This window comes from Sander vitreus, chromosome 10 (assembly GCF_031162955.1).
Source record: "Sander vitreus isolate 19-12246 chromosome 10, sanVit1, whole genome shotgun sequence".
In the NCBI taxonomy this organism is placed as follows: Eukaryota; Metazoa; Chordata; class Actinopteri; order Perciformes; family Percidae; genus Sander; species Sander vitreus.
In genome coordinates, this window is record NC_135864.1 from 23,598,227 (window position 1) to 23,613,780 (window position 15,554).

The 15,554-nt window shown below is 43.2% G+C and overlaps 1 protein-coding gene across 1 annotated transcript in view; it reads right to left on the minus strand.

Annotated features, from left to right (window-relative positions):
- Positions 1 to 15,554, minus strand: part of LOC144524622 (GDNF family receptor alpha-4-like) — a 48,221-nt gene that overhangs the window by 25,473 nt on the left and 7,194 nt on the right. Inside the window, exon 2 of the mRNA XM_078261011.1 lies at positions 3,663 to 3,959. Within this exon, the coding sequence (XP_078117137.1) occupies positions 3,663 to 3,959 (297 nt within the window). The remainder of the gene's footprint in view (positions 1 to 3,662; positions 3,960 to 15,554) is intronic.

Genomic DNA, 15,554 nt, shown 5'->3' on the forward strand with positions numbered 1-15,554 from the left:
GAATAATAAAATCTGAGAAGCATGCAACAAATACAGTTATTATTAATCATGAATATGGATTAAAGCAATAAAATAAGTCATATAAAATAGAAAACAAAGGAAAAACAAGGAAAAGAAAAGAAAGCATGCAAGGGTTGGGTATGATGCGCTTCAGAGGAGGTCCAGATAAAACCTGAGGAGAGATGAAACCAGAGCAGTGGGAGGTCATTAGTTCTAAAAAAAATACCCTGTAAAACTTAGATTAAAAAGAGAAGTGGATCCATTTCAGTATTTTTCATTTAGACCCGTGGGGTCTATGGTTTTTAAAAAATTGATCCACTGCCTCTCTGCCGCCCGACGCTGAGCCGTGGTCCAGGCTGTGTTGCTCTCCAGGCCCATGCTCTGAACATTTTGAGAGCCACGGAGTTTAAAATGTGCATATAAAACAGTTGTGCCATCGCCCTAAGGTTCAGGTTAGGGTTAGGTGCCTTGAGGTCAACGATCGCAGCACTGCCTGGAAGGACACTTTGGGGGCTTAAAACACCATTGAGCTGGAATCACAGGCATTGTCTAGAGTGGCTGTGAGACGCGCCTAGTGGAATAAAGGGGTGAGGGTCAGAAGAAGTTACCGACCGAGGTGACAAGTGTCGTAGCATTGCACTGCATAAGGGACGAAAATTAGCATTTCCACCCGGATGTTTCCATCACTGAGCTGGAGCCGTTACTACTGCAGAGCCATTGTGTTCCTGGGAATGAATGCTGATTGTAACCTCCCACACTGCAGACAGAGAGGACATATGTTGGTAGGTGTTGGTGGGTTTCTTGTCCAGTGGTTAGATTTCATCCTGTGGGGAAAATCTGCGGACAATATCAGCAGCAGATTTCATGCCAATCCATCCAATGTGTGTTGAGATGAAGAGTGAGGAGGATCACCAACGCTGTTAGGATTTATCACCACTAATGTAGCTAAAAACAGCCCAAATGGCCAGCCTCCTCTATCATCCAGTATTCTGAAATCAGAGCCAGTCTACATATTCAGGTGGGCAACGTAATTAATCTTGGATAACATTTTACGCTTATTATTTAATGAAACTTCCGAGATAGTGGACAGTTTTACCATTGCATAGTGCTGTGTGTTATGTGTGTGTGGATGCTAAAGGTCAATAATGACTGCAGCGCAGGGTTGCTTTAGTCTTCAGTTTGTTTCATTTCTCATTTAAAAAGAAGTTCAGAGAACAAGATGAAAATATCAATCTCATACATCATGAAAACAACACTACAGTACCTCTGTCGGTGGGCCAAGCCCCAAATCACCATGAGTCTTGATTGAGCCGTGTGAGAGCCGTTTGTTGCTTCAAATGATTCAAACACACTGAAAAGTTCAAACTCAATGAAGAATGTAATGGCATGTAAAGTGTTTATGTATGTAAATCCTATTCTAGCCGATATATTTATGGTAATGACACGCTAGAGCAGCCTAGCAGCGTTAGAAACTGAAGAGTGTGTAATTACACTAATGCTCCGCTGACTAATAGGCCACAGGGGAGGACCAGTCCGCTGGCTGCTGTTAGCTTACTTACTGTGTGTGTGTGTGTGTGTGTGTGTGTGTGTGTGTGTGTGTGTGTGTGTGTGTGTGTGTGTGTGTGTGTGTGTGTGTGTGTGTGTGTGTGTTCATAGTAAGGTCTTCTGCCTGGACCTCACTTCTACATGAGGCCCGTTTGGGATCATGACACATTTTATGGCTAACGTAGAAATGAAGCAGGTCTGCATTAAAGTGTTTAGCTCCTGTGCTGCTATAAAAACGATCACAGGTTGGTTTTCTCATCTGATGCAGGATGTTTCTCTCTATAAGCGCAACAAACAGCGTCTGGAGCTCCTCAGTACACCTGTGCAGATAGTTTTCTATATAATGTGCACAAGGCGTCTTTTCAAATGAGGGGACACCAACTTTAGATATTTACAGCGATGGAGAATGACGTTTCTTATTGTCAACAAACGTGAGCGAAACCAACAAAATATTAAATCGATCCTACAAACAGATATTTTCTGTTCAGCGGATACACCGTTGCACTGGGTGACACACACACACACACACACACACACACACACACACACACACTGTAGTTTACTTTGACTCAATCCCTCACACACTGTCCTGCTGCAACAAGTACTCACTAGAGCACCAATGTGGATTAATCAACAAATGCATCTGTATGAGGGTTTTTAATCACTGAACCCTTTTTAAATATGAGGTTTGGGACTGAGAGCCACAAACGAACAATGGAGTAACACATTATTGGTTTTGGTATTTTTATATGGGATTTAAAAAAATAAAAAAGAAGCCCAGATGGATTATTTCAGTGTCTCGTCGTTAAAGCTGCATTGATACTGTTAATAATGTTTGTTTTTTTCCATTGTGCACATGTTGGAGTTGGTGTGAGTTGGCTAACTTGTTAGCAAACAGTTAACTATTCACACATTCAGCCGACAAAGAGCAACATTAGTTATGTTTGGGTCCATCTGATGAAGCTCAGTTCAATATTCTCTCTTTTAGCAGTTTCTAGTCTCCACCAACTCCTGAGGGAAATATCTGTTCTCTGTAGCTGCTGGATGCTCCGCTGTGTTCACCAGCTGCTCTCTGACTGTCTGTCTGCTGTTTTGGAGGACAGAGTACCTGAGCAGGTAGAGGACAGAGTACCTGATCAGGTAGAGGACAGAGTACCTGAGCAGGTAGAGACAGAGTACCTGAGCAGGTAGAAGACAGAGTACCTGAGCAGGTAGAGGACAGAGTACCTGAGCAGGTAGAAGACAGAGTACCTGAGCAAGTAGAGGACAGAGTACCTGAGCAGGTAGAAGACAGAGTACCTGAGCAGGTAGAAGACAAAACACCTGAGCAGGTAGAGGACAGAGTACCTGAGCAGGTAGAGGACAGAGTACCTGAACAGGTAGAGGACAGAGTACCTGAGCAGGTAGAAGACAGAGTACCTGAGCAGGTAGAGGACAGAGTACCTGAGCAGGTAGAGGTCAGAGTACCTGAGAAGGTAGAGGACAGAGTACCTGAGCAGATAGACAGAGTACCTGAGCAACAAAAGTTACAGGCCGTTAAACCAAAACACTGAGCTGAAAGATGCTAAAAAGCTCCGTAAAGCTGAGCAGTGGTGGTATGTAAGTACTTAATTTATTCCAGTATTATACTTCAGTCCATACTTGTACTTTACTTGAGTCTTTTCTTTTCATGTCACGTTCTACTTCGACTTTTCTCCACTACATTCATCTGACAGCTAAGTTACTAGTTACTAGTTACTTTACACATTAAAGTGTCTGCGCCCAAAACACATGTAGTTTATAAAATCTGATGTTTTATTATAAATGAAACTAGCCAACAATATAACGGCTTACAAGCTGAAATGATTAGACCATTAAACACACAACTGTTTGGACCTTTTACACTTTCTAAAATAGGAGGATTTTTCTGCATTGAGTACTTTTACTTTTAATACGTTACTTGCATTTTCCTGATGATACTTATATACTTTTACTTAACACTTATATACTTTTACGTAAAATGTTTAATGCAGGACTATTACTTGTAACAGAGTATTTTTGCATTGTGGTATTAGTACGTTTCATTAAGTGAATGATCTGAATACTTCTTCCACCATTGAAGCTGAGGCGTGACTGACCTGGCAGCAGGCGAACCCTCCAGTATACGCGCAGGCACTGCTCCTCCTTGCGGAAGCCACGCTGGCACTTGCAGGCCAGGAGAGCGGGGTGTTTATTCAGCAACGCGTCCTGTCTCTCCACACACTCTGCAGCCGCCTGCTCCCCCAGCGGGGACACCTCTGCTTCGTCCGCACACCGCTCCAGGCCCCGGTACAATGCCTCACAGCGGAGGTCGGCGGAGCACACTCGATGTGCTTCAACGCAGTCAGTGGGGGAGGGAGGGAAGGGGAAGACCGGTGCTGAGGCTGGCAACACACCTAGGAGAGGACAGAAGAGACAGAGAGAGACTAGTTTAAAGTCTAGGGAGGGGGCGGGCAACATATCTAGAAAACCCGGTGTCTAGGCCTTCATGGTCACACCAGCAAGTGGTCTTTGTGACATATGACGTTCTAGAACAGGGTTCTTCAAAGACCCCTAACCTGAACGAGGATGAACAGGGACTCCCTACTACATATATTGTATTGAGTTGCATATTAAACTAGGCCTAAAATAACGTGTAACCTTTTATGGTGCCCTACAATACTATACTAATGTGTGCATCACATTAACTTACAAATGAACCAAGAGGAGCAAACATGAAGTCACAAGGACTGACAGTCAACTCATTCATTGGATGGTTTTGGTGATGTCATCTTGCATCAGCAGCGCTGCATGGACCCACGGGTGGCGATCCAATAAAATCCTGGCTACTGACAGCAGGTTAAACTGTACTTTACTGTGTTTATTCATTCGATGACGTCACGGCCGCTCTGTATGCAGTTGCTCATTCAGCATTAGGGATAGACCGATTATCGGCCCTGGCTGATTATTTGCCTGATAACCGATAAAGTCAATGAATTAAAAAGTGCCCTACTTTGGCTTGGCTACAGCTCTGTGTCTGTCCCTCTGCATCGGTTTCACTCACCACTGAGTCTGACTTCATGTCCACAACACTATTTGACTCTCTGTCACGATTGTGAGTGTCTGTGTAGTGTTTCCTGTTTTATTTTGTAGTATTCTGTTTTCTCCCTTGTCTTGTCTTGTTTTCATCCTGCCTTCTGTTTTCCGCCTTTTTCATTGTCTGCCCCGCCCTGACAACCCAGTCTCACGTCAGTTCGTGAAATGGTCACGTTATTTAATATATTGATTCGTGTTCACGGGGACGTTTTTCTCGTTTTTGTTCGTGGTGGCCAGCACGAAAATGCTATGTTGATATGAAATGTATTTCAATGGGAAGCATATGTCATGATCACAGCACGACTACGGTAGTGAGTAGATTGAAAAGCCAAAAATCCGCGTAGGGAGGTTGGTCGGGGTGGTGGATGGGTCAAATAATACAGGACTTTCACTCAGGAGACCGGGGATCGCGTCCCGCGTGTGGCGTTTTGATTCCCCGTTGTTTTCCTAATCACAACCGTCCCGTTATTGTCGCACGGCCACCTCCCGGCGTGTGAGGCGTCCTTTCCCGGTTGTGTTTGTCCTAAACCCAACCTCCGCCATCCCATTATTGTCGTGCGTCCCCCGCGGCCGTCTCCCGCCGTGTGAGGCGTCCTTTCATGGTTCCCATTTCGTGCTGGGCACCACGAAAAAAAACGAGATAAACGTGTTGTTGTACACAAATCAATAGATTAAAAATAACGTGACAATTACACAAACTGCCGTGAGACCGTGTTGGCCCTGATGTGTTACACCTGTTCCTATCCCTTGTGTCACCTGTCCCTTGTTTTACCTCGTTGTCCTGTGTATTTAGTCTCTGTGTTTTCTTGTCTTGTGTCTTGTCGGATCATTGTTCTGTTCTGTGCTGTCTTGGATTGTGGTGTCGTGTTCTGTCGTGCCTGTTCGTGTGGTGCTCGTGTCGTGCTCCTGTGGTTTTTCTTCCTGGCCTGCTTGCTTTTTGGTATTACTTTTTGTTGTAGTTTTGGTAATAAATTCTGTATTCTGGGTCCAAGCCTCGCTGTTTTTCCCCATGACAGTTACTGGGTATTATGTTGAAAGTTTCTCATTTATTAAATAATGGCTTAAAGCATTTAAACAAAGTTTTGTGTTGGAGTTTGTGGCATTCCAAAATCGTAATTTTGACTTACTCACTGTAAATGCATATTGGTTCCAAGTATCGGTTTTATTCGGTATCAGCCTTGAAGAACCAGTTTCGGTCGATCCCTATTCAGCATTTCTTTTCTGAACAAATGATGCGTTATATGATGCACATTCCTAAACCCATTGACTCCACTACAGCACTTTCTCTGAGAAACTGAAACCTCTGCGTTTTTAGTTAAACGATTACTTTGTGAGCACAGAAATAAATATAGCTCCCATAAAAATGTACAAGCATTATATTTGAGTGCCGTCCATGTCCATCAAACTCCCCAACATTCTCTTCTAAAGTCATTTTTCCATCTTTCTTGTTGTGATCTCTGCTGTCTACAAACGTCTCCAGCTTCAGTCCTAAATCTTACAGAACAGGTAGTAGCAGATTTTGGCAGCTTGACAGCCTGATGCTTTGTTTAAGGACTATTTGTGGGTGGCAGTTTGACCTATTAATTCCTGTTGATAAAGTATAATAGGGTAAATCCTGTATAGTGCATACACTTGTAGATGTTACGTATCTTGGTAAGTCATTGTAAGTCGCAAGTGCACACATTTGATTATTTTCCCAGGCCACCAAAACACATCCTATACGCATGTTAAAGATTGACGTTTTCAGTAGAAATGAATGGGCTTAGGAATGTTGGGAGACAGCGTTGGTCTTTTCATGTCAGTTCTTTTTTATTTTTATTTATTTATTTTTTCTCAAAGGTGGTCTCGCTCAGGGTGTAATTCAATAAAAAGGTGGTCTAACATCTTAAATCTTACGAGATTACTTCCTTTACAGTTTCTATTCTTATGATGAGATTGCAGTAAGTAGTTTAGGAATGAATTCATGCTCTGATAGAGCTTCATTCAATCTTTGATTGGAAGCAGACCGAGACTCTCCTTTTTAAGAATTCTGGCTGTGATTGTTGTTCCACATCAGAGTTGCCAAACAGGTCAGAGAACACTGAGGGCCAGACTGAGGGCTTCCACTTATCCAATTGTAAACCTTTCTATTTCCTTTTCTTTTGTAGCAAACTACAATAGATACTCTTCAGCCAAGATATTCAGCCGTGGACGTCGTTCTAAGCTAGTTTTTATTCATTACACACAGCCTTTAGGATTGTGTGGAACATAAAGTTTCTCTAAGAGGAGCTGTTGTTTTCTGAAGAGTGGCTGTTTCGATTTGCAACCGCAGAAATGAGAGGCTCCCCTGGTAAAATCCAATCGCTGCTACGCACAGGGGAAGTGCAGAGGAGTTGTGTGAGGACAGCAGAAATGTCATACGGGGAGGAGAAATAGGGGAACGGAGAGATGGATGGAAAAATGGAGAGGTGGGAGCAAAGGAGAGGGCGAGAGAGATAGAGGCAGAGACAGAGAGTGAGCGAACCAATGCGAACCGTGATGGGTTGGACACGCGCACAGCATGGGGCACAATCAGCATGCACCGCCTGAAAATGATGTTCTTAGAATCACACATAGATGGGCACATATGCACACACACACAAAAAACACAGGCACACACACACACACACACACACACACACACACACACACACACACACACACATGCATGTCTGCCCTGATAAGGACGCTTTTATGTGTGTGTCCTGCTGGGAGGGAGACTGGGAGGCACAGAACCCATCATTACTACCAGAACACAATACTGCACAACCACAGGGGGGGGGGGCAAAGCAATCTGTCTAAGACACACACACACACACACACACACACACACACACACACACACACACACACATACTCGCATAGACTTCCACACACATACTCACATGCGCGTCTCGGTGTCAGAATAAAGTGGCTGAGAGAGCATAAACAGCTTAACATTCAGTGCCGGATCAGTAGACAGTATGTAAATTGAATACTGAGTGTGCTGATGAAGAGCTAACCACATACATAAAACATTGTTGGTTGAACAAACAGCCTTTGTGGAGCGCCGCATCCCGACACTCCGCCACAACTCACTTTGTCCACACACCAGAGCAAGCGCTCAGCGTGGCATCATCAAACTCGGACAATCACTTCCATCTCTGCTGCACAGGAAACGCTGCTTTTTCCCCTTTAAACCCAATGGTCCTGTGGGTTCATGACAAGCTCGGCTCACACACATACTGCCTGCCAGAAGCACACACACACACACACACACACACACACACACACACACACACCAGTGCACTTTTAGACAAACGGCAAAATGTGTTTTTGATTTCGCGAAAAAAGTCCAATAACCTCACTTCTGCAGTGGTTTGAATAAAGAAACAGTACTGAGATCAGCTGCTCAGCCGAGTCAACACGTTCATCAACTGTGGGTATAGGTTGCTAAACTGAATGCACGGTTCAGGTGACATTTTGAAATAAGGCTTCAAAAATATGCATCTGGCATTCAGAATAAATTAAAAATGATTTTTTTTTATAACTAATAATAATAATTAAAAAAAAAGGACAGAAAAGCAAACATCATACCAAATGACTAAAGGAGCTACAGAGATCAACTCCACACCTGTTTCACTTTCAAACCTGCAGTCTTCAGACAGGCTGATGCTGACTCAGGTGACATCACTGTGGACATTTATCAGACGTCTCACAGCTCCCTCTGTCACATTTGCAGTAGAACTCGACACCTGCAGACACTCTGATGTGTAAAATGGGTGGACAATTAAAACCATCCAGTGACAGCATGAACACGGTTGTGTCATTTCCCTTGGATTGTTAAAGGAATTTGACATTTGAAGAAATATGCTTATTCGCTTTATTGCCGAGAGTTGGATGAAAAGATTCAAACCTCCTTCATATCTGTAGAGTGAACATGAACCTAGGGCCAGTAGCTGGTTAACTTAGCTTAGCATAAAGACTGGACACAGTAGGAAACAGCTAGCCTGGCTCTGTCCAGAGATACCAACACGTCCACAGCTCACTAATGAACACGTTATAGGTCTCGTTTTTCATTTTAACAGTAAAGGAAAATATAAAAATGTTCATTTCCAACATATCTAACCCAGAAGAAAAAAAAAGACCTACTGTTATTCATTTATGGATATGTATCCGCGATAGATCATGTAATACTTTGACATTTATATTTCTATATTGTGACACTAATCAAATCAGCTTCATTCTATGCTACACAGACGAGTGACTCTGGCTATGTCAGTGCAGACAGCCGCCACTGTCTGCTGGCCGTTACGGTTGGAATACACTGAGGAAAGTACAGGAACCATGTGCTGTACATCCACTGCAAAAACAACCTATATATAACACCATAAGTACCATTCCTATCCAGACAAATGGAGTGAATCACACACTATCCCACTGAGTACGCTCAGTCATTTGCATTGTTACATCTGATCATGTAATCTGAATGAGCTCTTACGTTCTATAATTTCCTTTCCATCTGAATGCTTGTGAAGTGAGAAGCAAATGAATGCTACAGAGGCAAACACAGTCACAGTCTGTGTGACCGACCCCCACTGAACCAAAGTGAGTCCCACTGAAATGAATAAGGTAGCCAGCGTTGCTGTTGCCTAGTAATTGTAGTCGTAGGCCCCTTTAGGAGTTTCTCAAGAGGTGTTCCCGCAGGAAGTCTGAGCCCCAGTGTGCATGTTGCCAATCCAAAGGGCCAAGCATGGAAATGAACTTCTCCTAGCTAAAGCCAAGGGTGTAGGTTTTGTTTCAACATTGGGGTGGGGGGGGGGCACAACACTTAATTTCCTTCATTCTGGTGATTTTTCTGCAACAATTTTTTTTTTCTGCACCCCTGTTGTGTTCTCTAACCCCCCCAATGCAGCACTAGTAGACTTTATATTTTACAGTTCCTGTTTTGCGTCAGATCGTTTATAGATGTGGACATTTCCGAGCGCACTTGAAGGCAGCTTCATTTCACGGAGAAAGAGAAAGAGGTTAGGATGTTACGGTCCACTATAGGGGTTTCTGAAATCGTTGGGAAACATATTTACAAGTAAGGATATATACATGTTCTTAGCCCCCTGAACAGTTACCTCTTTTAGGGTTTACGGTTTAAATTTTGCCTCTTCTAAATATTGTGGGGGGGGACTATGGCTAAAGCTAACGTTGGCAGTAAGCCTTTTTCGTCCCAGATTACATATTCAGTCAGAGGAAGAAGCTCTTCACTGATGTATCTTCTCTGGAGGAGAACAAGGAGTGCATGTGGATAAATAAATGTACGTGCCTCCATTTTGGTAGATTTTCCAATAAAACTGTTTGTCACCTGTAGACAGCAGAAGGGAAGAACACACAGCGTGTCTGCAGGCGGCAGGCAGCACTCTCCATCAGTTTCTCATTGTTTTCCCATTGAAAACAATGAACATAGAGTGTGCCATCTGCTGCACATGGCCACTGTGTGATACACACAAGAGTCTTTGATGAAACACGTTGGGTTGTTTGCCATGGACTCGATCCAGAGAGTGCAGGTCACGTCTCTGACCAAGTGTTCCAGAGTTTGAGGCAAATGAGACGTTTCATTTCCTCTCACTCACACTACAGCTAGCGTCTGTGCAGCTGCTACCGTAGCAAATTCAAACACTTAGAAGTCCAATACTCCAAAATAATACAAAGTCCAAATTTGCTTAGTGTTCATTCCGAACACACATTGAGAAATGTCACTAAAACACACACCTGACAAAAGTTATATGCCATCTTTTACTGAACAGACTAATGAAGAAGGCCAACTCTGTCCCAGGATGCCCCTCTATCCATTAAACTAACAGACAGCCATCCATATAAAATGTATATGAACTGTGCAATATCAATATTTCCTATGTGCAACAATTCAACCGTTCAGTCTACTACTGATATTTTGCGTTTTACTCTTTACTTAGTTAGTATATCTTGTCTTTTTACTGCTGCCTCTTGTTATTGCTAACTCTACGAATGTCCCCGCCGTGGGACCAATAAAAGATGATCTCATCTTATCTTTAGATCCAGTAATTGTAGTCTCCTCTTTGGGTCAGTGCAAATCTGAAAAAAAGGAAATTACATAGAGTTTCCCCGCAACGAATCTCTCAGCACTCTGATACATTACGTGTGAAGGACAGATGGACAGACAGATGAACTTGGGAGCAATAAAGTGTGATACAGAGGTGAACACAGCACCACCTGAGGGTACTATCACAGGTACACCAGCTCATTGTCTAACAATGACGCACTTCAGTATCAATATATCATCTTCACATGGAAATATAATCTCCATAAACACACAGAGATGCAGTGTATTTTACAGCAAGTGTCACAGGGTTGGATTTATTGTGAAAGCTGCTGGATTAGTTCACAGCACAAAGCACCACGGCAGCTAATCCCCTTCTATTATTACACCTGCACAGTGTCACTGCCTGACCTGGTCACAACACACTGCTCTGATCGTCACAAAGATCTATCTCTTATATTTGCCACAGAAAGACTCAGATCCAGCGGTGAGGAAATGGTGCGATGGAGTGGAAGTGATGCGTTTCACATTGTTGGTTGGTTTGGAACAAAGAGAGGAGTTCCTGTTGGGTGGAATGGACAGACAGCCATCGATACAAACGCACATTGAACATCCAACAAAGAAAAGTATAGTGAGCAGTGTTTGCATCAAAGAGACTAAAGACATAATAACACGCACTGTGACTTAAAAATCACACGTCACTTTCAGATGGATGGAGTCAACATTTTGGGACTGCGGTAAACAGCAAAGGAACAGGAAGCTAGTTTAATTATTAATTAGCACTTTACTGTAAAGCTGTGTGTGTGTGTGTGTGTGTGTGTGTGTGTGTGTTTATCTATTTCCTGTTGTTTAGAATGGTCACTTTACATTTAAAATTTAAACCATTTTAACGTGACAGAATGTAAAAGTCTGAGCAAATAAAAATTCCAAAGTATAACTCAACAGGCTGTGGCTCCTTCTTCACGTCAATCTGATCTCTTATTATTATTATCTACTTCATGTCAATAAACTAGGGATATAAATAACAAAATGATCCCGACTCAAGGTCCACAGACTAGCTTTTTTCACGGTTTCATCAGCAAATGGAGTTTCAAACACAAATTGTCATCTGCTTTTCACTCAAGCGAGTCAGCAGAGTCTTCCTCAGCGGATGAAGGAGATGCAGTTCAAAGCTCTAAAACAGGGGCGTCAAACCCAACTTCACTAAGGGCCACTCTGGAAAATGAGAATCACATCAAGGGCCAGAGAGAGATGTATAGTTTATTGACATGCTTTTATTGAGAAAAGTAAAATGTCTTTGACTGTATTACAGAATGACGTTTTTTTCGACTTTTGTCGCATTGTTGTTGACATAAAGCCCTACAAAAGTCAGCTAAAAAGTTCCTTAACCATCATAGATTTCAGCAAATCAAGCAAAACAAAGATCAAATTTTAAAAAGTAGGCCGACTCACAGCAACCTGTTTAACAGCCTGAATATGAAAACTCTCTGCTTCTGGGGGAATTTCTGAGTCTCAAAGTCGGCAAATTCTGCTCTGAGGGTCGCGTAATTGTAGTCTGAAAAACAGTTTCCTGTTTGTTGGGGTTTATTTACAATAAAGTTATTGTGAACCTAAATTGATATGCGGGCCAGATTAGAATCTGCGAGGGGCCTGGTTCGGCCCGTGGCCCTTGAGTTTGACATGTGTGCTCTAAAAAGTACATTTGGACTGTTTTGATGAAGTAATAAATGGAGGAAACAAGCAACTATGCTAAAAGGCTGAAAATAAAACAAGTTTTAACTCAACAGGCTGCATTTCAGAAGTAACGTCAAGAAGCCACTGCAATGGACACAACTATGTCAGTTCTACAGTGTATTTCAAGAATTAGGTTGCATGGATTATGTTTGCATTAATAACAAGAAATAACATCATAGTTTGACAAATTGATCCTAAGTCAAGGTCCACTGCTTTTTCTCGAGCTTCTAAAAACAGCAAAAATTGTTCCCAACGTAAAAATCTCTCTCCTTCTTCTCTCATCAACAAATTATTTTTTCTTCGGTTTGAACCAGATTCTGGTAAACTGACAAAGCTGTGCGTGATGATACTTCTCCGTATTAGAGAAGTGACACCCCTAATGTCAATTCTAACTCAAAATCACAGCTAATGGGGTGCGTTGAGTCATCATCTTGGGTTTCTTTAGAAAACATAAGGACAAAACAAGCAATATCAACTTGTTTTATTGCATTACAGATGTTGGACAGCCATAGAGAAACTAACATGACCCAGTATGCCTTGCAGCAGAGTGTGATCAGAGGACATCTAACGCTCCCTATTCTCCTTCCTTAGTAACAGCTTAAGTTGAGAGTCAATCATTGGGGTCTGGGTGACCTTTTATCAGAGCAAAACCGTCGTCATATTGGTCAAATTAGTTCTGCAGCACCAGGGTAGGTCAACCAATCTAATAATAAAAATATGTGGGAGCAGCATGTGGAGCAGCAGCAGAAAATCAGGGATATGAGCTGCGCTTCGGTTCTCCTCTCTGCCACTTTATACCCGAATACGAAATTAACCACAATAATTTGAGAAGAGAAGAGAAGTCAGCGTGTCACCTGCACATTTCACAGCCACTCAGAGGCTTTGAATCATTACGCTCCACATTCCCATTTCCCTCACTGAAGAACTGACCTAACAGAGGAGCCATAATTAGTGTAATTGTGATCAGAGCAAAAATAATGGATAATGTCCGCATGGTTGCAAAGGTGTGAGACAGTGATGAATGCCTCCCACTTTCCAAAAGGAACTCCTGCCATGTCCTGGTGCACTAAAGCAGCTGCTGCCTCCAGTCCTTGTGTTGGTGCAGAGTGGGACTGTGGTCCGTTAAAAGGCTGGAAGAGAGAGAGAGAGTCAGAAGAGGCCCTGAGGATAACTGTTGGGGGGTTGTCATGTCAGGCTTTAAGACAGACTGTAACGCTCCGTTCACACATATGAACCCATATTCCAGAGACGCAACAGGACGCCAATGCCTGTCTCAAAGGCTTAGACGGCTGTAGTGGTGCAAGGGGGGGATCGTGAAGGGGCAAACGTCTTCTGACCTGGTGTGGGAGATCTGGGTTCAATTCCCACTGTGATACATCAACCAATGAGCAAGACACTTAATCCCTAGTTGCTCCAGAGGCGTGCAGCCTCTGACATATGTAGCAACTGTAAGTTGCTTTGGATAAAAGCGTCAGCAAAATGACATGTAATGTAATGAAAGGACGCAAAAGCAAAGATTCTGCCAATTCCGACAATATCCAAACCACATACAACATCCGGGCTGTATTATCGCTGAAATATGAATAAAGGCATTAGAAAAAAACAATTCCATGGACGTGCCATGCGTTTATCAACCGCAGAAGGTTTGGAATATCACATGGTTCGGTTTTTCCGACTTTGACTCTTACTCCGTCCTACTGTCAGAGCAAAAGTAAAGAGTAGAAACACATTTGATTCTTTCCCAACATATTTAGGATTTGAAGAACCCAACTAAATGTGTGGGAGGGGTCCTCCTGCCAACCGCCTGTGGGATTGTGGGTGCAGCCACAGATCTGAAGCCAGTCTCTGACACATCTGTCATCATAAGAGCAGATGGGCCTGAGGTCATGCCGCAACTGACCTGGGATCAGCCCTGGCTCTGAGCTCCTTCAGGGACCGCTGTCTGCTGTCAGACACACTAACACACACGCATACAGCACTCAATCTAACGCCTTCACACACTTGACACACACACACACACACACACTCAGCCACACACACTCAGCCACAGAAGCAGAAGCCAACACACCATCTGCCGCTCCTGTGTTTGAGTTCCAAATCCCAGTTATCAACAAAACACACAGAAGACCTCCAAACTACCCCCTTGGATACACCATTCCCTTTGAGAAGAACACACACACACACACACACACACACACACACACACACACACACACACACACACACACACACACACACACACACACACACACCTCTCCACCCGTATTAGATGTAACCAGGTGGACGGAGGCCAGGTGAGCTGCTCATTTTTCATTAAATGTGACAGAAGAAGGAAGATGAATTTCTCACTCCTTTCACCAAGCTCATCCACATCACTTCTAATCCTCTCCATCTCTCTCTCTCTCTCGCTCTCTCTCTCTCTCTCTCATTCTCTTTCTCTCTCTCTCTCTCATTCTCTCTTACTCAAGCTTCCGAGCAGCTTTTTACACTCATCATCAAAGCAGGTTTATGATGCTCATTTCTCTGGCCTCATTGCTCTTCATAGACGTCATCGTCTGTCACTGGAGATCAATACAGATAAGACAATCTCTGTCTCTCTCTCTCTCTCTCTCTCTCTCTCTCTGTCTGTGTCTCTCTCTCTGTCTCTAGCTCTCTGTCTGTTTCTGCCTTCTGTTGTTCAAAGCACACCACCTGCAGAGCTGTGGAATCATCAGCAATATGTGAGCACAGTGAGATACACTTTCAAACACCTGACACCTGTGTGTGTGTGTGTGTGTGTGTGTGTGTGTGTGTGTGTGTGTGTGTGTGTGTGTGTGTGTGTGTGTGTGTGTGTGTGTGTGTGTGTGTGTGTGTGTGTGTGTGTGTGTGTGTGTGTGTGTGTGTGTGTGTAGATGAGGTACTTTCAAAAGTTAGACCAATATTACATATGTATCAATACATCAGCCAGCAATGTTTCTTTTTATGTAAAGGAGCATTCCATGCACTGAGTTCATTGTGACTCAACCTGTGTAAACAGCTGTTGAACGTCGTCTGTGGCTCTGGACCAGTTCTCTGCTCTGAAGGTAAAAAGAAAAATATGAAATGGCCGCGACCTCTTTACACCATATTACGTGCC